Source organism: Notothenia coriiceps, unplaced genomic scaffold (genome assembly GCF_000735185.1).
Source record: "Notothenia coriiceps isolate Sejong01 unplaced genomic scaffold, NC01 NC01_scaffold00036515, whole genome shotgun sequence".
Taxonomy (NCBI): Eukaryota; Metazoa; Chordata; class Actinopteri; order Perciformes; family Nototheniidae; genus Notothenia; species Notothenia coriiceps.
Window position 1 is genome coordinate 69,688 of NW_011369216.1, and position 22,401 is coordinate 92,088.

Consider the following 22,401-nt stretch of genomic DNA (forward strand, 5'->3'; position numbering starts at 1 on the left):
TTGGAGCGTTAGAATATATTTCCTCAAATACCATCTCACTTTAAAACTCATTGGTTTGAATACATGTGCGATTCATACTTGTTGAGTGCTTTGAAATGAAAGGGACTTTGTGTCCACATTTAAGAGGTCGGCCTTTTGAAGTCAACCTATTAAATGAAATATCACCAACATTAGCCTCCAGCTAATTAATTCACCATCAATAGAGTGTACGTCTGAGTGTGATAAGAGTCTCAAGTTTAAGTCAAACTGTTTAATATATTCTTCTGCTTGCTGAAGACCTTTTCCTCTCTGTTGAGGAGCTATTCCTCTGAAGTTGTGAATGTTTCAGGACCGTATGGAGCTGCACTGTGGGTGTTTCTCAATGTTGAGTACGCTCGCTTGGTAGCACATGTCTTCCGAGCATCTTGGTTCAGAAGCTAGGCAAGAATACTTCCTGGCATTCGGAAAACAAAGAGTGGAACAGGCGAGCCAGTGTGCGTCATATGTGAGGCCCCGCCTTACATTTTCCGCCACAGATAGAGTGGCGAAGTCACGCCCAGTTACTTCTGCATCATGGGACCTTATTCTGAAAAAATAATACATTGAAGTCAATGGAGAGAGAAAACTTATCTTTTGATCCCGTTTGAATTGTGCCATGAATTACACATATGTTGTTTGTCAATCTTAAAAAATCATTTCCATGTCAAAATATTCGCGTAAGTGCTGTCATAACTGCTGTATTCCCTCCAGATAGCTAAAAATACATTTACTTACTGTACTTACTTACTTTAACAAGATGCCTGTGTGCTTTGTACCAGGTTGTTATCATACCAGTAATAGTACCTCTTGCTCGTTCTCAACTACAACTAAAACAAAACACGAGAGTGTACCTTGTTAGCTAATGTTAGCTAGCTGACATTAACGTTACACATTACACTCGTGTTACTCACCGAAACCTTGTAAAGCCGGTCCCGCATGCTGGCTCTTACGGAACCGACTAACTCCCCTTTTTCGTATGTACAGCTCTCAACATGCCCAGACTTGTAGTGATTTTCACCTCTTTTAATACTTTTCGCCTCATTCTGAAGGGCATGTTGAGAGCTGTACATACGAAAAAGGGGAGTTAGTCGGTTCCGTNTAGGATGCGCCTCAACGTCGCCCGCTCTGGCCCCCGGAATGCATGTGACTGTGGAGGCTTTGGTCTCTAAATTCACGTATCTCATAAGAGAGCTACCAATAACCAGAGCTTTAAACTTTAAGGACGTGTCCCAGAATCATTGAACATTCCCACTAAGTTACTAATACTAACTGAGTTACAAGAATCTAAGGTATGATTATTAAAAGTTCTTAAACATTCGCTTTCTTTTAGGTGTGATGTTGATTGACACTATTTACCTGCTGATCACACCTGGAATAATGAACACAATATTTAACCTAAAACCATTTCCACATGTTGATCCTGCTCCTTCTGACTCTAACATTCTTCAGTTTAATATGTCATAGAGGATACAGTTTCCAAAGAGCGTTAGGACGATGAAGTAGACTGAGGAGAACATGCCCCCATGTACGCCCCCATGTGATTCGATGCCGTGGTACATCACAGCGTTCCAGTCCTCGCCCGTCAGAATCTGAGGAAGACAAGAGATCTAAAGTGACGCCGTAGTTCTGTGCAAATCTCACAGAGTAGAATTAAATTACTTTACAAAGTGAAGGGTTACGAGCCCAGACTAATTGAAGGATTATCAACGAGCTCATTAGGGGACAGAAGGTACACAGACCAGTCATTCCCTCTAATTAAAATGCCTGATAACAATCCTTCGTTTTCCATAAAGTCAACGTTCTACCGTTAAAGTTGATGATATTAAGTGCACCTCATTTGTGTGTGTGTGTGTGTGTGTGTGTGTGTGTGTGTGTGTGTGTGTGTGTGTGTGTGTGTGTGTGTGTGTGTGTGTGTGTGTGTGTGTGTGTGTGTGTGTGTGTGTGTGTGTATACCTGGAACACAGTGAGGATGGCTGCTGCAAACGTATCAAAGTTGGTGGTTGGGGTCTCTTCTTCAAAGTTAAACCTGAAAGAATCATAGTAAGAACATCATTACTCACTACTGGGTTTAATCTAGGGATAATCCTCTTTAAGTAACACGATCAAAACTAGTAGAAAGCACAACAAGAAGACCCAAATTGGGGTATTCTTTAACAATCAAGGCTGTACGTTTATACCCTAAACTTTGCGATTACGTTGAGCCAAACCAAACAGTTACATACTCAGGAAATGAAAACAAAATGTGCTCCAAAAAGGTCTATATCAAATCAGTCCTTCAAAATAAGTGACACATAGGCATAGGAGAATTTTTCTCCAGAATACTTTACAGCTTCAGGTGGTGACTAGAGTATTCATAGATGAAACAAGTTGTTTTGTATTGATAATGGATGAGACAGAAGGACAGGGAGTGAAACATGTAGCAGCAGCAGGAAACACTAGTCCCCAGGGGGCCACAGCTCAAACGTTCAAGTCCCAAACACACTGCCTCTGCAGCTCAGGGATGCACAATGTGACATGTGTCACATGCTAAAAGTGAAGAAACTGCGATGCAGCACGTCAAAAGACTTACAGGGAGTATAAACATCGAATATATTGAGCAAATGTAGTTGATACCCAGATTGAGTAAATTTTTTAACTGTCATTTAAAGAAGTCATGTATTCATAATACTGAGAATGTTGGCTGTAAGGATCTGGGTATTTAAGTGTCTCCTTGCTTCACCACCACAGAAGAAGATGTGCTTTCAGTTGACAAGATAATCAAAGTTGCCTGGATATGCCCCGCAGAGTTGCTAGCCTCAAAAGACAAAACAAAAACAACTTTACTTCAAGAGTTTCAATGAAAACTACAGCTGTGTGTGTGAAGCGGGTTTATATAGAGTATCATACAGACGTCCTACAGTGACAGTAGGTTTTTTGGCTTAACACAACAGAACTGCTGAATACGAAGACACTGATTAGGAGTGAATTATGATTTTCTCTATAGAATGTGCATGCAAGAGCTTATATCCTAGCAATGTTCCTTTAACGTGTTTCTTCTCATATACATATTGACCCCCAAAAGCCCTTAATATCGGTTCAAAAGTTTATATTTTTCATTGAAATCTCATATTTTGTTCTGCTGAAGGGAATGAATGAAATGTCTTTCACACTCCTATGAACAACCTTATGATTCAAATCATGTGATAGGTCAAAGCAGTCAGAGGAGCGAGAGCAGAGTAAAACGTGTAAGTGTTGGGACAAAAAACCCGCGAAGGAAGAGAGCAAAGAGGAAGAAGAAGGGTCTGTAAAAAGGAGAAGACGGAGTAGAGCACATTTACCACAGTTACCGTGTCTGCAAAAATGACAGCTGGTTTGTCTTCAACAGAGCAGATCCTGTGAGATGTGTTTGTGTGTTTGTTTATTTACTGTACAGTATGTATGTATCTTAGATTTAGAGGCTGATTTCAGGCAAAAATGATGATCAGATCATTTTGTGATGACAGTATGTCTTAATAAACACACGACAACATGTTGGTATTCGAAGCCCTTTGGTTTCAGTTTGTAGTCGTAGTGGTATTGTCACGTTCAGGCAGACATTCGCTAAATGTAGGGAGAAGCTTTGTGTTTAGTACAAGTGAAACGCACTGGCCCAATCTTGGTTTCCATTGGCTATAATCTGATGTTTTAAAAAGAATAAACTGTTAACTGTGTAAACAGGCTCATAAAACAATGTTACACTCTTAACTCCAATTTGTAATCAAACAGTCAACATGAGCAAGAGGAAGTTGTGGCCTTGTTATTTCGAGGCCTAACCATAACTCTTTGGTAAAGATAATAATGAAGTTTTCGTAAAATAGGTTTATTCGTCATTTGAATTGCATACGTTTAAAGGTGGGGTGGGTAAGTTTGAGAAAACGCCGACTCAAGATACCTTTTTGTTTAGATTCCATGGAATGCTTTAACATCCCGATAGCAATGAATATCTGAAGTGCTTTGACAAAAAAAATCCATAAAAAAATGTCATCTGTGGAAGCCGTAGTACTGTAAAAAGCACGACCTAAAATTATTGGATGGCCTACCTGCCTGTCAGCCTTCCATCTGTGCACAAACTTATCTCGTTCCCTCATTGGTCATGTGCGCGTTCGTGTGTTTTGGAGGAGGGGCTCTGTAAGGAAGTGGCAGATTTTTTCCGGTTGAGTATTTTCAAATTCTAGCGCACTCGAGCTGGTTTCTCCAAAATCACCTACCCCACCTTTAACTGGTGAAGTATATAAGATACGTAACCAAAGTAACTTTGTCACCCGTGCTGGCTCCCATTTGAGTGAACATTGAGTGAGCTTGTGAAATGAGATGTTCCACTATTACTCTTGGCTATAATGTTCAGGTATTTATATACTATTGGTCATGTGATGAACCACTGAGAACCCCATATCCAAAGCATGTACTGGTGTGGCCCTAATATGTGCATAAGGGAGACAGGGGAAGAAAGAGATTAGAGGGGGAGGGGCAACTAATTCAATACGCCTTCCCTCCCTTGGTATGTCATCATACAGTAGTCTCAGGGTGTTTCTCAATGTCGAGTAAAGCTGCTCCAGAGCCACTATTTCAAGCATACTACGTCATCGAGTGCCGCCAAATTACTGTTCCAATGCGTAGCATACTTAGAATTCCACCGAGCCCGGCGCACTTCGTAGCGGGAAATTTCGAGGCTGCATATGTGTAGACTCCGCGGTCTTAAAATCCCCACAATGCTTTGCGCACGGACCAATTTCCCAAAATCTGTGGCGGAAAATGTAAGGCGGGGCCTCTCATATGACGCACACTTGCTCGCCTGTTCCACTCTTCGTTTTCCGAATGCCAGGAAGGATTCTTGCCTCGCTTCTGAAGGAAGTGACTCGGAAGACATGTGCTACCAAGCAAGCGTCCTCGACATTGAGAAACACCCTCTCTCTCCATGCTTCCATCCTCTATCTTTGTCTTTCTCCTTCCCATTAATGCATCATCCATCAACCAACCCTCTATACCCATAGCTCATCCCTCCATCACTTTCTCCATTTTCATTTCCCCCTCCTCGGGCTCGGTGTGGGGAGTGTCGACGGCGGTGGATGCTGCTGCGCCTGTGTGCTCCGACCTCTGTTTACTCTGATAATAGGGTTTGGGAGCGTGCTGCTTGGCTTCCGCACATCATCCACGGGGACTTCATTAAATCAATGCTGAAAACAAGATTCATGTGAAGCCAAACTCCCCACCAGCAAGTGCCCCCCCCCCCCCCCCCCCCCCCCATATCTGATACTTACAGCAACAGCAGCATGTTTACAAAATAACAAACAACATCAAACTGCTGAGCGATGAAACTGTGACATGTATCATGCAAGATATCCTGCAGGAAATAGGACTGGCTTTTACAATATGAGGAGTGTTGAATACAAATGGCAGCTCATTGGATACAGTACTGTATGTGAGGGCTGCCACTAGTCACTCCTCACTGGGTCTTATTGCAATGACTATGATGTTGTTATTCTTATAATGGCTGAAAACTGCAAACGTTTTTACAAAAATAGTGGTTTTATTTGTGAAGATTTGTGAGGTTTTTTGCAATAAACTGGTTCAAATTGATATTATTTTTTAAGTTCCATAGAGTACAGAAATTAGTTTGAAATTGAGAAAAAATGAAATGCCATCTCTTCTGTAAATGACAAAGTCAGAGTCAATCAACAAAATAAAAACAGAAAGCAGAAAGCAGCGAACGGAAAAAAGAAATCCCTCTTCCTATTACAGTAAATCCTGACCGTTTGAGCTTATCACATATTTTCTCCAAACAGTCGGTGATGTCCTGTGAGTCTCAGTGGGGAGACGCTCCTCTGCTTCAAGCTGTTTATCTTTCAGTCCTCACAATTTTACCAGGAGATTACTTTTGGTGTTTTGAGAGCAGGAACATAATCTCTGAGCCAGAAATACAGTCGGTATAGTGCAAAGCATTCTTATTATTAACAAGTGTTTTAATCTTCTTTTTAGGGTTGAAATACCTTCTTTTTTTTATCAAACAATTGAAATGATCTGCCTAAGAAAAGGATGGATTTCCTTTGGTATCGATTTAAACAATGAGATTATCTGCAAGCCAAATAACAGTATACTGCCTGTTGGATTCCTATCTTAAGAAAATGAAATTAGTTGACACGCTTTGTATATTTTTAGACTTTGAGGTGAAAATGTGTGCTCGGCTGTCTGAAAGCACCATGTTGACGTCAGACCCATCTCACACGTGTCCATCTCCAGAGTCTGATGTGATGCTAATGATGGTGCAGACTGATGTGAGGCTTGGCGCCATGACAACAGCCTGTTGCCTCAGAGACATCCAGTGGTGGTGTTTGTGAAGGCCGTCAGTCCCAGGAGACGAAGTCAGGGGATTGGGAGGGTCCCTTTAAAAATGTTATCCTCTACAATCACTAATTACCTGTAATCACTAACCTTATCTTGGTATCATGATAGAAGAGTAATGATACCTGAGGACTTCCCTCTACTTCAGATTTACGTCATTATCAAATGCAATGCAAGTTAATATAAAATAAAGATATGTAAAAAAAACAATGCTGCTTTTTCTGTTGAGCAAAAACTCTGAAAGGGAAATAAGTGCACAAGACCTTATTTCTTATTTTAAATGAACAATAAAAAAAATATCTTACACAGGGTCTACAAAAATGTATTATTATTATAGCATCAAGGGAAGTGTAGGATTAACTGTATTTAACTAATCATTTTTGACCATTCTTTGTTTTATCTGGCTCCTGTACATTCCCAATTTAGATTTGAAATACTTATTGAGCTAAAGAGAAACTTGGAGCCTGGAGCTCTCCGTTCATTTTCCAGTGTACAAAGCTTGTTGAATATCGTCAAAGTTTCCCTGAGATTTGCAGCAGACCTCTGATAGGCACTGTAGACATGCTGTCATATGATAGGACAGGTTGTACTCAAACCATGTACACAAATCTAACAAGCTAGTCAAACTAATTTGTAAGAGAAAACAAAGGTAACATGTCAACTGAATGCCAAAATGGCCCTTTGTAAGAATCCATCACTGCTTTATGGATCAGCATCGTGATATGTACCGTAGCTGTGCACACAGTCTCACTGTTCAATGAGAGACCACTCACATTGTCTCAGCTGTGCTCACTTGCAGTTGTATTTCCAAAGTGGTGAAGGTAATCTAGATAAGCTGTTCACAACACCTGCTTGTGCCTCATGTCCCATTGGACTTCAGTGTTGCTCTGTTTCCCTTTTGTTTATAATGTTTTAAACCTGAGAGGAAAATAAGACCCAAGTCGTACTGTAATAAGCCTAAACTATCTTTTTGGGGGCTTTTAGAAATAAAGTTAAGGATAATTTTCTTGTGAGCCAAAAACCTGAATAAATAAAGGCTGTTGTTGTGAGGAGACAGAATGTAAAGTGTTGGTTTTATCAGGGTTGAGTCAGACGGGGTTGGGTGCCAGGCCTTTGATTATCTGCAGCCAGCCCAGAATCATGAGGTGTTCCTGCCATTAGGAGACGCGGGGCCCCTGCTGAGAGCCGTATCAAAGGGCCACAGTGGCTGCTGCTGCTCTGCCAGCCTCCTGCTGCTGCGGCAACATGTCTGTCACCGCCGCCACGCAGGGCCAAGGATCACACACAGAGCAGCAGGGTCAGGTGAAGAGATGGAGTGTGTGTGTGTGTGTGTGTGTGTGTGTGTGTGTGTGTGTGTGTGTGTGTGTGTGTGTGTGGGATGTAAAGCGAGACAAAGTGGGATCAGAAAACAGGAGGGAAAAGAAAGAATACTCACATTCCTCCGAAGAGCTGCATACCGAGCAGAGCAAAGACCACGATGAAGAGGAAGAGGAGGAAGAGCAAGCTGATGATGGACTTCATGGAGTTGAGGAGGGAGACCACGAGGTTCCTCAGCGAGTTCCAGTATCTGAGAGGAAGCGCAAAACACGCGGACACAGATAAATGACTTTTTTTGTTTAGAGAGAACACACAGACAAAGACAGAAACACTGAGGAGGTTTGAGAGGAACAAATATAAATATGAGCTGTAGGTGGCATAAAACAAATCAATGCGTCAGGGTGCGCAGCTGCCAGTTCCAGTGAATCACAGGATTACAGCTAATCTATGAAATAAAAGGATTGCCATTGAACTCTAACAGGATTGTCGGTTCAGAGAGAAAAAAATTGACACTTCAGCCCTTATAAAAAGTGCAGCATCCTGCAACAGAAACCTTGTATCTCCAAAATGCATTGCCTTTAAAATAAGTAAACGTACAAATCTCTAAGCCAATGACATTGTATTTTAGATGTGTTTTCTTGCCAGTTCATTGGGAACAATGTCTTGTGAAATAACCGCAAGAACCAGAGTTTTTCTTACTTTAACTGCACTGGTTTTACATATGTCAAAACACAATCTGTGAAAACTGTCGTATCAAAGTGTTCTGTAGCTCTGGATAAGCTTTTTCAAAAACCCTTATGATGTGATCAGTCATATCACAGAACATGTAAAACAGAAAGCAATACAAAAAGGAGGTGTGAGCTTTCAAAGACGAAACTGTCAGGGTGGGGTGAAGCAGGCAGGACCCAAATGCAGAAAAAACTGAAAATACCTTTATTTCAAGGTTGCAAAATTGAATAAACAGAACACTACCCATGAACACGGTCATAGACAAACAAGAAAGCAACAATGACTGACAGCAAAAACAGAACAGGTGAGGAGGGAGGAGAAAACACAGGGGCACCAGGTGAACACAATCAAGTAAACAGGTAGGAGGGAACACACACAGACAGGAAACAAAAGACAGATCTAGACAAGACAAAACACAACACAGACAGATCGTGACAGAAACAATCAAGGCAATGAATGTCTAATGAAAGAATACACTGTGTTGCATTCAAAGGGAAACATCCAGGTCCGTTAAGTGAAGCCAAAGAGGAAATGCCATTAACCTGCATTCTTTCTATTGGCCAGCGCGGTGGCATTATGGAAAAAGTATCGACAGGGTTTTTTATTAAGTTTGACCCCTACTTAGGTGTTTAAATATTTTTGGGAATGTCAGTTCTTCAGTTCCCATCTTGCTTTGTGGAATGCAAACAGAAGTGTATTCTGATAAACAACAGAATAAGGATTGGAAATGTGCAAAATGCAGAAAATGCTTTGGGTATGTAATCATGACAGAGAATTTGGTGAAATTAAAGGACGTATTTTTTAAAAAGAAGTTTCGAATTGAACTCACTTGGTGACTTTGAATATCCTGAGCAGTCGCAGCGCTCTCAACACTCTGATTCCGAACGATGCTCCGGGTTTAATCATGTCCCAGATCACCTCGCAAATACTTCCCACAATCACCTAGACAACAGAGCAAAGAATAAAGTTTTCACGTGCTGTTATTGCGTTAACTACACTGAACAAAAATATAAATGCAACACTTTTGTTTTTGCTCCCATTTTTCATGAGATGAACTCAAAGATCTAAAACATTTTCTATATACATTTTTCTATATAACACAAATAAAACCAGTTTCTCTTCTAAAATATTGTTCACAAATTCTTGAAAAATCTTGTGATAGTGAGCACTTCTCTTTGCCCGAGATAATCCATTCCAACCTCACAAGGTGTGGCAATATCCCAAAGATGCTGGATTAGGACAGCATGATTATTGGCACAGGTGTGCCTTAGGCTGGCCACCAATAAAAGGCCAACTCTAAAATGTTCAGTATTTATCATCCAGCACAACAATGCCACCAGATGTCGTGAAGTTTTTGAGGAGCGGGCAATTGGCATGCCTGTCAGCAGGAAATGTGCACCCGAGCTGTTGCCCGTGAATGGAATGTTCATATTTCTCTACCATAAGGCCATCTCCAAAGGCGTTTCAGGATTGGCAGTACAATCCAACCGAACCTCACCCAACCGCAGACCCACGTGTAACCACACCAGGGCCCAGGGGACCTCACATCCAGCCTGGGTGACATGTTAGTTTTAAGGTTTAACCCTAAACCCGTAACCCCTAAAATTGTCACCATTTGAGCCATGTTGGCTGGATGCTCTGGATCGGGCGTATCGACCCAGCGTGTTCCAGTTCCTGCCAATATTCCAGCCAACTTCGCACCAGCCATTGAAGAGGAGTGGACCAAACATTCCACAGGGCCACAATCCAACAACCTGATCTACCCACTATGCGAAAGGAGATGTGTTGCACTCTGCGTGAGGCCAAATGGGTGGGTCACACCAGGATACTGGAACTGGTTTCGGGACCCCTCCAGAACCCCCCAAATAAAGCAAAACGTGCACGGTTTCGCAGAGTGGCCTTTTATTGTGGCCAGCCTAAGGCACACCTGTGCAATAATCATGCTGTCTAATCAGCATCTTGATATGCCACACCTGTGAGGTGGGATGGATTATCTCGGCAAAGGAGAAGTGCTCACTAACACAGATTTTTTCAGATTTGTGAACAATATTTAAGAGAAATGGTTATTTTGTGTATATCGAAAATGTTTTAGATCTTTGAGTTCATCTCATGAAAAATGGGAGCAAAAACAAAAGTGTTGCATTTATATTTTTGTTCAGTGTATCTACTTTTGAGTCATAGTGAATAGTAACTTACCCCAAAATCAAAGCAGTTAAAGGAGGAGTGAAAATAATTCCTCACTCCGAGGCCGTACATCTTCAAGGACATCTCAGTCAGAAACAAACCCAGGAACACAAACTCTGCTGCGTCTGTTTCCAAGAGGCACAGAGGAAACTGTTTACAGCCCACCAGCATCAATAAGTGTGGCAGAATAAGTGTGTATTTGTGTGTGGGACTTACAGAGGGCCCTGGTGAGCCACTCGGGCTGGTCGTAGTGAACGATGGCCACGCACAGAGTGTTCAAGCCCACCAGACACAGAACGATCCAGTAGAAGCTCGGAGCCTTCACCATGCGCCGGATGAAGAAGCGCATCCTCTTCTCTTTGCGCCGGAAGTACGAGGAGCTGTCCATCTTACCGCTGCTCTTCACGCTGGCCCGACCAAACGGAGAGCCAGGAGGAGCTGGAGGGAGAGGAAATGTGTAGGTAATTATGTGTCACCGTTTCACAGCTTTCACACTGAATCACTGTGTGTGTGTTCCTTGTATTATTCCTGTTACTGTAATTAGCAGCATCAGCCAACACATCAGAAACTTGTTGCAGTCTATTTCAATACAGACATTTTTCACTGTACTGGATTTGTTCACAACTAATTAACATTCACACACATTCACACACCGCTGTTCAGGCCGAGTCATCCATGTTAGAGCATAACTTTAAAGTAGGACAGGATGGAAATGCTAAAGTCAAGTAAAAGCATGTGAAAATTGTATATATTTAAGAACAGTGTTTGATTAAATGTACGTATTTACTTTCCACCACTACCGGATCCTTCAAAGGAAGATGTTAAATCTATCGTACACAAACAGAACATGTGGTTCACAACTTTTCACCTGTTAGTGTGCACAGTTCGGGCAACAACTGTGCTACTTTGCAATTATGCTGTAGGAAATTAGAGCAGATGGTTTAAAAGACAGAAGCATAATAAGATATTGATGTGTTGAGAAGAGATCATTTCACACCTGCTAACAAGCACTGAAAGATGTTTGTGGCCAAAACTCTAACTTATAAAAGTAACAACACCTCCCCAAGGGGACCAAAAGCAAAGCGTAAAATCACCTGAACACTTAAATTTCTCTTGCAGCTGCTCATTAAAAAATGTGCACCTAATATATGTGTACCGTGGAGAAGGACTGCAGGCATCGTGTGCGAAAAGAAAGGAGACAAAATGTGACTGTAGCATACCTCTATTCCCTCGGCACTTAATTTAAAACGGAAAACAATCTTATGATGATAGGAAAAAAGTATTGAAGGCAACCAAATGGTTTCAATTACCATGCTTCTGCTCATTTCCAACCCACAGACAGCCAATTACATGTTGTCTTTATCCATTAATTTAAAACAAGTATAATTCTAATATGCTGCAGGTGATCCTCCTGCCATTTGGATGTAACAGTCTAATTAGAAAAGTTAATTATACTTATTTTCCCTCAAGGTGGTTTGCCTGTGCTGCAGGAGAAACAGCTTTAATGGAGCTGAATCTGCTTCTGTAATGTTCATTTTTCACGTTTGAGTGAGATATCGTAAAAAAATGTGTACTGTTCAAGTGACATTACATCTGATAAATGGAGAGCAGAGTCAAGGTTCATTGTAAAGACAGGCTTTTATGGTGGCTTTTATATTCTCATATTTGAGAACAGACAGCATGTGAAGGTGGGAGGTGGGGTGCAGGTGACGGAGGATAAGAAGACTTACGGACGGAGGAGATGTCAGCGAAATGATCGTCCCCCTCCTCGCCTCCTATCAGGTCGTTTTTACCTTTCTTTGCTTTGCCACGTTTATGGACTGTAATGAACAAAGGACGGAGAGGAAAGGGGAAATGATCAGATATGAGTCGTAAAATATGATATCAGCAAGTAGGTTCAAACACACAAGGAATCTTTAGTGTATAATGGTGCGTACATTAACACAGTATAAGAAATAAGTTATTTAAGAGTTTCATTGTAATAACTACTCTGTAGCTATGCACACATGAGAATAAAAGCCTTGAAACTTGAAGTTGTAAAAAGGGATCAAGTATACAATTATTTCAAGACGTCAATGTAACATAAAAAGCAAGCATTTTCCAATTGTATTTCAATAGAACAACCTTCCTCCCCTTGCAGGATATATGTGCGTGCGTGTGTGTGTGTGTGTGTGTGTGTGTGTGTGTGTGTGTGTGTGTGTGTGTGTGTCAAATTAGAGGGGTGAGCTAATTGGAACCTATGAATAGCAGACATCAATCATGTTTTTCATTTGGAGATGTTCTGCCTTCCTGTTTGAAGCCAGCCTTGGAAAGAGAAACTGCCGGCCCAACATGAGAGATCTTCACGTGTCAGTGGAGCGCTGGGCTGAGGCTCAACATCTACAATCCACCATCTCTGCTCAACAAAAAGCTGCTGGGAGGCAGAACCAGTAGAAAAACGATCTGGCTTTGACACTGAGCAACACTAAGAAATACATTTTTTATGGAATCCTTTTAGTTTGTAATTGAGATCCACAAAGCTGGGAAAGAATCTGCCAGCGCTGTGAGATAACCTCATCTTGTTTCCAATTAAAACTTTCTTGATTGAACCCCCTACCTTTGTGACATCCCAACCTTAGGGCAGCACGACAGCTCTTTTAAAAAGGCAAAGTTTCTGAATATGGGCCGTCGAGATTTGATATTCTTAAAGCACATAGACCTTCTTTATGATAAATAAAACAAAAGACCTTTGCATCTCACTCGTTACACTATGAGGCATTTAATGAATGAACACATGATCTTCAAGGTAGGAAGACAATTAAATTCATGATCAGTGTTTTAAAGTGTTTCTCAAAAATACATTCAAATAGTGTGTGGGATTATAACTCTTTATAGGGAGCTGGATCTGGTTCTCTTTTTCATTTTTCAAGTCATGAAAATAAGTTATTTAGGTAGAAATGATTTGCAGGAAACGACTAGGCCAAAAAAAAAGCCTAAAAGACCATTTGCTCAATTTCTTATCTCTATACACCAGTTGAATGATTGAATAATCTTTTTAATTCAACAGTACTGAGTCAGGCAGCTATGATTGGCACTTTACCCCCATATTCATGCCTGTCACTCATGTGATGAAGGCCAACTCCTTATTTTCTGCTCTAACAACATCAGAGTGGCTTTCCTCTGGCTGTGGACGCACACGTTTTAATCCCTGATATGTAACTAACTGAAAAAATATGGCAGCTAGGTGCTGTCACTTTACTGTGTGTGTGTGTGTGTGTGTGTGTGTGTGTGTGTGTGTGTGTGTGTGTGTGTGTGTGTGTGTGTGTGTGTGTGTGTTGGGGAGCGTGGCATAGTGAATTTACTTTAACAAATCCAATCAGACTTAAGCTGTAAATCCCACTAATTAACCCTTGCCTTCACACCAGGCTGATGGACTGACATCATCAGGAGAGAGAGGGAGAGAGGTAATTGAATAACAGTGTGCTCTCTTTCAAAGGAAGGCAACAAGAGTACAGAGTGGAAACCATGGCAACCACTTAAATAATGATGTACGTAAGTGCTGATTATATGATTAACAGTTGGCTGGCATGGCTGCAAACTGCACAATTACACAGTTAGGGGTTAGTGGAGTGGAGGGACAGCCTTACGCATAGTTTGGTATAAACTATTATAATAACATGCTGAAAATAAATAGAATAAAGTTTTATAATTGAAGATAATATATATTGGAAGACCATGTGTGCTAAAAATAATAAATGGTTAAATAATTGGGCAAAAAAGGTTTTGCCAGGTGGAAAAAAAACAAAAATAAATGTTGTTGTTGTAATAGTAATTTAAGCCACAAGAGGCCTAAGTGCATCACTATCCTGAGTTCTACAGGAAATATATTTGTTTCAATATATTCAAATTAGATAAATTATCCTCACAGAATTTTCCATTTTCCAAATATTCTTAAAAAAAATTAAAACATTTAAGTAAAACAATTCAGTCAATTCAATCAGGCTGAGAAAACTGACCACCAGAATGGTTTTGTTCTCACTTGCTTCTGAGGGTTTCCATACAGTCAAATATGTCTGAAGTTGACTTAAACATCCACTTCACAAAAGGGAACCAGATCACAATCTTTACGAAGGATTTATGGAAAGCAAAACGATGCTGTAATACATCTAGAAATGATGTATCATGATAAAGCAGGCAGCAGTTACTCAGCCTTCTTTATACCTGGAAGGTTTTGCTTCCTCTTGTACCACGCACCGTCCAGCGGGGACTTCTCTTCTGCTATCTCATCCTCCTCCTCCAGCAACACCTCCTCTGCAGCGAGGGAGAGAAATGAGAGAGAGAGGGACTTTCTATCAATTTGTCATGTCTTTCTAACACAACAAACACATACGAGCCAGCTCTCCCGCTGTTTCAGAGATGAGTCTGACCTGCTTTGCAGATCCACTCCAAATACCCAGTGAGCTCTCGCTCGATCTGCTGCTGCCGGCGGAGCTTCAGGAACTCCTGCCTCTTCTCCACACGCTCCCTCTCTTTGGCAAACTCTCTGTGGAAAATGACACACAGGAAGAATAGTTCAAATAACTAAAAAGCATGTGAAACATCTGATAGAGTGGTTCTCAACTTGTTAGGCCTCGGAACCCACTTTTTACTTTGTCAATAAATAGCGACCCACCATTTTTGAACCACTCAAATCTATTCAACAAAACATCGTGCTGTAATATATATATATTTGCTTCTCAGCATACGATATTAATTAAAGTGAAGTACAGTGCATATATCCCGTATATCCCTTCACAGAACCGAAGTATGCTTTTAAAAAGGTTTAATGAGATGGTGGGATCAAAGCTGAAACTGTATAACATAAAAGGCAGACATGCTGAAAACACCAGAAGGGGTCTGGGGGGATTCTCCCCCAGGAGATTTTTAGAAATACTATTATATAAACTACGCATTCTGGTACACTCTGAGAAGAAAATAAATACATCTATTACTACCCGACATATTAATAATATGTTCTGCCATTGTTTTTTTTTTCACAGACCTTCAAAATAAAAGTTTGAAAAACAGACACAAAAAATATTCAATTTTTTTTTTTTTTTTTTTTCTTCACTCGCACATCCACGACCCACTCGAAACGGGTCCGCGACCCACTTTTGGGTCGTGACCCACCAGTTGAGAACCACTGTGATAGAGGAACATCTGTATTTGTATACATTTACAATGGGATCTTGGGAATTACAAAACCAACAAATGTGTTTGTATTGGTATAAAGGAAGTAGAAGTTGAAGAGTTAATTCGAAGGAATATGAACTGTGCAGTTCAGGCGACAGCAGCTGTTAAAGGCAAGAAAGAGGCAGGAAAAGGCCGTCGGCGAAGCTGGAGCGAGTAGATATTTATGTAACTTATAGGATGTGAGAGGGCAGAGGAAGAGCAGTGAAGTGTGATGATGTGACATGACAGATCAGAGAGGCATCACATGTCGCTCTTAAAGACAGCATACAATACTGTATGGTGATATGTTCAGGGATGTCAATTAAAAGATATGTTTGGATAAAACTAGAAAAATGAAATGTAAATTGGAGTGATACATATTGTGTGTTTCCAGCCCATGGAAAATGACGCCTGTGGTCTTTTCAATATCTTGCCATTTAATCAAAATGTTCTTGGCTGAGGTAATAAACCAATTCATTACAGTACAATTAAGGTGGATGGATGAAAGACAGCATAAAAGGTTAACAAAACATCAGAGAAACTGGAAATCCGGACGAGTATTTTCCATTAACTATTTTAATAGAAAATTAATGGACAATGGCCACTTTGATTCTGGCTGAATAGGAAGTTTCACAGAGTTTTTTCTAACATTTTAAACTTTGTTTGAAATCTGTTTCATTGATATGCTTTTTTGAAAATACACTTTTAACAGAATTACTATTGAAATATGGTGGATGGTAACTGATCAAGCATGGAAGAATAAAGCAAATCTTATCTTGTGGTACTGTTGTTGAGTAATTAAAGGAAAGCTTTAGGGCAGTTTCCTCTTGTGTGTTTGCGACCATGCACGTGTTTGCTTTCATCGCAATGTTGGAGGCAGAGAAGGAGCCATGGGTCACAGAAGGTGAGGAAAGGCTCTTAGTACGCTGCCACAGACACAAAGAGATGGACAGATGTCAGATCCATCAGCAGCACAGAGCAGAGGATGATTAAAGCCACAGAGTGAGGCCTTTAATGATGAGAGGAGGACAGGGACAGATGATGAGATGACAGAAAGTAAAAAGGAGAAGCGCTAGATGATGTGAAGAAGAGATTCATCTGCTGGCTATCTCGATTCAGCTTCAATTTGTCATTTTCTTACAAGCCACGACATGATCGTCTTCTTCATTGTAGTTAACTGACAGCAGGGATACTGTCTTGAATCCCTATCATATGATTGGATAGCAAACTCCTCCTCATGTATGGAATGCAAGCAGGTAGCTGAAGCCAATACAAAAGTGCCCTATGCATTTTTAATCTTTTTATCTATCTAATCCATCTATCCTTGGATAAAAAAACTTTTTATCAAATACTTGAATTAATTGAATAAAAGTTCCCTCAAAAATATATCCCCATTTACTCAAAACTTGGCTTAGAAAATGTTCCTGAAATTAATAAAATAAAATTGGAAAGGACGTACAAATAAATTGCTGATTGTTAACGTATTTCAACTTAGTAATAACAAGAACTAATTTAAAAATACATAGAATTATCACAAAACAAATTCCATCATTTCCTTTTGAAAAATAATAGTAAAATTCAAGATCTCCACAATCTCGAATCAGTCATTAGGTTTAATTGGGTTTCCATGTAGTGTGAGCAGACCGGGCCGTTTCTCAATCTCGAAGATTCTGGCTTCCAAGACAATATTTCAAGGATGCTACGTCATCGAGTGCCGCCGAAGGACTGTTCCAATCTCCAGCATACTTGGAATTCCACCGAGGCCACGTCCTTGGTTTGGGGGAAATTTCGAGGCTGCACATGGGTAGACTTCGCGTCCTTAAAATCCCCACAATGCTTTGCGCATGGACCAATTTCAAAAACCCTTGCGGAGAATTCCTGAACCGACGCAGCACACATTTAAATGTAAGTATGTAGTGGCGTAGAACATGTGTTGGTAAATATGTTACTTTGTTACATTTGTTTGTTATCACCAAACATGTGTTCCGTGAAAGTAAAGCAAGTTCATAATTAGATAGACATTGTGAGGTATTTATTTTCGGTACAGTTTATGTTGAAACCGTTAGAGAGAGTGGCACACTTGTTAGCCTGTTCCATTCTTCTTTGTTTTCCGAAGCCGTGGCTTGGAAGCATACTTGCTTCGTTTCTGAAGGAAGGGACTTGGAAGTACGCGACTACCAAGCCAGCATCCTCGCGATTGAGAAACACCCCGGGTGTGTTTCTATGTTCGGAGGGAGCTTACCCAGACAGGACACCGAGCACCAGGTTGAGCATGAAGAAGGAGCCGATGATGATGAGGGGGATGAAGTACAGCCAATTCCAGGTGTTCCCCGCCACGTCATTGGTCTGGAAACACAGGAACAACACAGAAAGAATTAAGAAGATAGCTATTTGCAAAGTCACCAACCCAAATAAATGATTCTCATATACTTCCTTTCTATCCTTTTAATGTGTTAGTAAGAAATTGCCAATGAACTAAAAACTAAAAGTAATTGTTTGGTTTTGATGGAAACAGTCTGAGCTGACAGTGTTTGAATATGTCCCTTAATACTTTCCTATTCCTCATCTACAGCTGTGAGTACCAGTGTGTTTTCGACCTGGCGGAATGAGAAAAAACGTTTGCCAACTTACTTTCTTCAAACATTTTTGACATATTTTTAATTTGAAAAAAACAAACAATTAAAAGTGTCTCCATCATCTATGTACGCTTCCAAACAAACCAGCAAAAGACGTCTGCTATCACGAAAAAACCACAGTTTCATTTAACACAACAGAAACATCCATTCCTATAAATTGTCCCTCAGGCAATCAGGTGTGATGAGGAAGTCATCCAAAATGAGCCGTCATGGCTCAGGGTTTGTTAAATGACTTACACACAGAGCTAAAAACACACATACCTACAGTTATTTAGTTTTTATAAAGAAGGGTTTTTCTGAGGATATACACATTTTCTATTTATCCTAAATGTCCTTAAATATATCTTCCTAAAGCTGAAGAAGGTGACTCATTCAATAATAACATTTATTAAATAATATTCACTATTCAAGGGGTGTCATGTTAAGCTATTTAGTTATTTAAAAAAGGATAACAAAGTTTTTTTTTTTTATGTAAATGTCCCAAATATACTGTAGTCACAGAGAGTCTGAGTTGTTAGGCATATGATATTTTTCCTTGAGCAGTTAGAAGACAGCAAAACAAGCTATACAGAAGTGGAAATATAAAACATACATTGCTCTGTTTAAGTGAACAAACTTTTGCTTACAAGTTAGCCAGTTATCTTTATGTGTCAATATGTCTAAGCTGTGTTTCCAGCTTGTTGTTCTTGTCAAAGTTGCCAAACAATCCATCACAGCGATTAAAAATGAGTTACCCAGAGCACTTTGCTGATTGGTTGGATGTACCGATTGTGTACTGCTGCAGACTGAGAAGCCGGCCTGATATTTATGCTTGTTTCTCCCAGGGAGTTGTGAGAGTCAGCGCCCTCTGTGTCTGAGCGCCCCCCCACACAGCGCCTGTTAGCGGGGGACAGCCTGCAGAGCGATGGGCTGTGTGAGGCACGGTGACATTCTGCAGACGCCAGTGTCGGAGCACTGCCACACGCTGCCTGTAATTGTGATGGGAGGTTCAGGGCAGCTGAATCAGCAGACTGCAGATCTATATTATGCGTCCGAGGATGTGGGATGAACATACACACACGTACAGTATACAGCGGCACGCCCTCCGTCTCAGCCGTCAGAGGAGAAGCAGCCCACACACCAGGATAAATGGCTGCCATAAGCTTTACTCTGTTGCTCTTCATCAATTATTTTTCAAGCCTAACATCTCCTCGTGTCTTTCTCTGCCTCTCTCCCTCTTGCGTCGAACATTTTGTTAAATTCTCTTGGTATGAATTTTACATGAGCATCTTCTCATCTCCCACTGTCTCCCTTGATTCAGTTCGATTCAACGAAGCATAAGGAAATGGTTTGGAGAACATGCTCTCTTTTCCAAAGGGACATGAGAAGATCTATATAATCTCATCTCACATCTCTGCATTAAGTGCAATGCTGCAGTTAGCTTATATTAGCATAACAAGGGGGGAACACGTTTTCTGGCCCTGCCTAATGTTCAAAATGATGTGTATTAATTAACCCTTCAAGCGCTTTTGTATTTTGTTTGTTAAAACTCATACATGAACAGGTTTTAGGGCGACAGCTGGCTGCAGTGACTTGGGGACTGCCCATTATTACAAAACCCAAATAGTCGCAAAAATAGACTTTCTCCCTGCAACAGGAGCATATGGCTGATTATTATGCAGAATGTAATAACGGGCTATGCAACAAATGAGCTTTTAGTTACTTTTGTGGATTAAAAAAGAAGGTCTGCTGGAAAAGATTTGTTGAAACAGTAACCCTAACGTTTCTTTCAGCACAGTGAAGTCGGAATTACAGCCTGCATTTTTACTTTTTAGTTCATTCCCATTGCTTTCATCAGTGTCATTACTGCCTGTGGAAAAGCTGCTAGCTAGCTGTTAGCGCTAAGTCCCCTGAGCAGTTGGTGGAGACTAAAACAGAGCTAAAAGAGGCGTGTGCCGCAGTGGGTTGTGTGAGGTGTTCAGATCAGGGGGTCACAGGTTCAAACCCCACTGCAGTCAGCATGTTGTTGTGTCCCTGAGACACTTCACCCCAAATTGCTCCTGTGGGGATTGCCCACAGTATTGAGTATGTAAGTCGCTTTGGATAAAAGCGTCTAACAAGTAACATGTACTGTAATGTAAAAAGAAGAGTGATATTGTTTTTTATTTCCAAGCAGAGTTCGGTATTTGTTTGTAGAAGCAGCAGATACACTATTTCTTTACTCACTGGGGAACTCTGGATGTCTGTTGTGGAGACAATTAAGTAGAAATGCACTCTGTTGCCTCAGCTCTCCATTGTCAGCTGGAGAGGAGGGAAGACTCCTCTCTCCTGGTGATGCGCCCTTAATTCTTCAGCTGACTGCTCAGGCAGGCGAGTTCAGTTGAGCTTGTGCAAATGGTTTTCAGATTCAGAAACAGGGAAAGGTCTCCGCGGTGGTCTCACAGTTGCTGGTTTGCTCAGATGTAAGGTAGAAGAAGCGTTAACTAGTAAAGCAGGACACACCTGAGGTAGCGTCAGGCAAACACATCTGTGGTTCCCTCTACATGTAATCCATATATGATATATAAGATGTTTGCATACTTGAGTCCTGTTTTCTGCAAACTCTCTCCATTTGTCTTCCTTATTTGGATTACATTTTTAGAATCAGCTACCTTAGAATCTGTTGTCGAAATAATAATGAACGTGGCACTTTGCTCAACTGATTAATGGGTGTATTATACGATACATTACAGAAAAAGTGGTTCCCGAGGTAGCCAAGGTAAGAGTCAAGAACTAAAGGACAGAATAAGCGTTTCCTGTTTTTAATCTTATGCTTAATGCCTTTTTTACATAATGAAACATATTGAAGGATGGAGTTATATTGTCTGTTTCACAGATTGCAAATAAAGATCTGGTCTCCAAATACTGCTGGTTTCCATATGACAATCCCTCCAGCTCTGCTTCAGACCCCACCTTTAATGAGATTAAACCATACTGTGCAGAGCAGGAGAACAGATACAGGACACATCATGGTTATAGTCATTTAGAACAATTACCAAACTGCTAATGCAACATTTTGCCTTCAACCACTTTTTTTTCTGATGACCTTAAATGTTGTTGAAGAATAAATAGATGAGACAAGAAAGCAAATTAAAATGTTGTTATGATTATAATAAGTGAAAGGTCTATTTGTTATGCACTGATCCGATACTGTTATTTGTAATTGGGCTGACACGTATAGCTGTATTGGGAATGCCATCATGCAATGCAGTATGTCTTAAGCTAAGGAGGCTAACACAAATACGTCAGTAGGTATTTCAACTTCGTAATAACTGCAAAGCCAAAGTTTTGATGTGTGGCAGGAGCAATGCAAACATATACTAACTACTAAAATACTACTTAAAGATATCCTATTATACCCCCCCCCCCTGCTTGAAATGCTTTCATTGGACTCCTTTGTTTACTTTCGTAACATAGTGACATCACTACTTAGCAGCGCTTCTATTGACTATTGACTTGCTTGTATTAAGGGGTGCGACATATCTAAGCAGTTGACCAATCACAACAGAGCCGGTCAGCTAACCAATCAGAGCAGACTGGGCTCTGGTTTAAGACAGAGGGTTAAAAGAGGTGCTGCAGCACAGGCAGCATGAGACAAATAAAGAGCTTTGTGAACATTAAGCATGGAAACATGTCCCAGGAGAGGCACAAAATATAAATATGAACCCGTAAATGAGCATAAAGAGGCCTCTTTGATGAAGCATCATTCTAAAGAATAAACATAGTTTAACTCTTCCTACTCTTGTAGATATTTAAAGACAAACTTTAGTGATTTCTCTCCACTGAGCTTAATGTGTGTGAGTTCACTGGATATCGTTATTCCACCTCTGTTATTCCCATGAGTCATCGCTGGCTGACTGCTCTCAATGATCAGTGAAGAAAAAAGAAAATGCTGCCACATAATTTGGAGTCATACATCATGAAGTCGTGGTTTGACAGTGTACTCCCACTC

At 40.7% G+C, this 22,401-nt stretch overlaps 1 protein-coding gene across 1 annotated transcript; it reads right to left on the minus strand.

Moving 5' to 3' along the window:
- Nucleotides 1-1,463: 1,463 nt before the first annotated feature.
- Nucleotides 1,464-19,570, minus strand: LOC104963972 (voltage-dependent N-type calcium channel subunit alpha-1B-like). Its single transcript, XM_010792672.1, has 12 exons — nucleotides 19,496-19,570; nucleotides 19,166-19,399; nucleotides 18,038-18,141; nucleotides 15,012-15,127; nucleotides 14,806-14,895; nucleotides 12,336-12,425; nucleotides 10,822-11,043; nucleotides 10,618-10,730; nucleotides 9,251-9,363; nucleotides 7,811-7,942; nucleotides 1,972-2,044; nucleotides 1,464-1,607 (listed from the first exon to the last, which is right to left on the minus strand). The coding sequence occupies exons 1-12, from the start codon at nucleotides 19,568-19,570 to the stop codon at nucleotides 1,464-1,466; spliced, it is 1,506 nt and encodes a 501-aa protein (XP_010790974.1).
- Nucleotides 19,571-22,401: the final 2,831 nt, after the last annotated feature.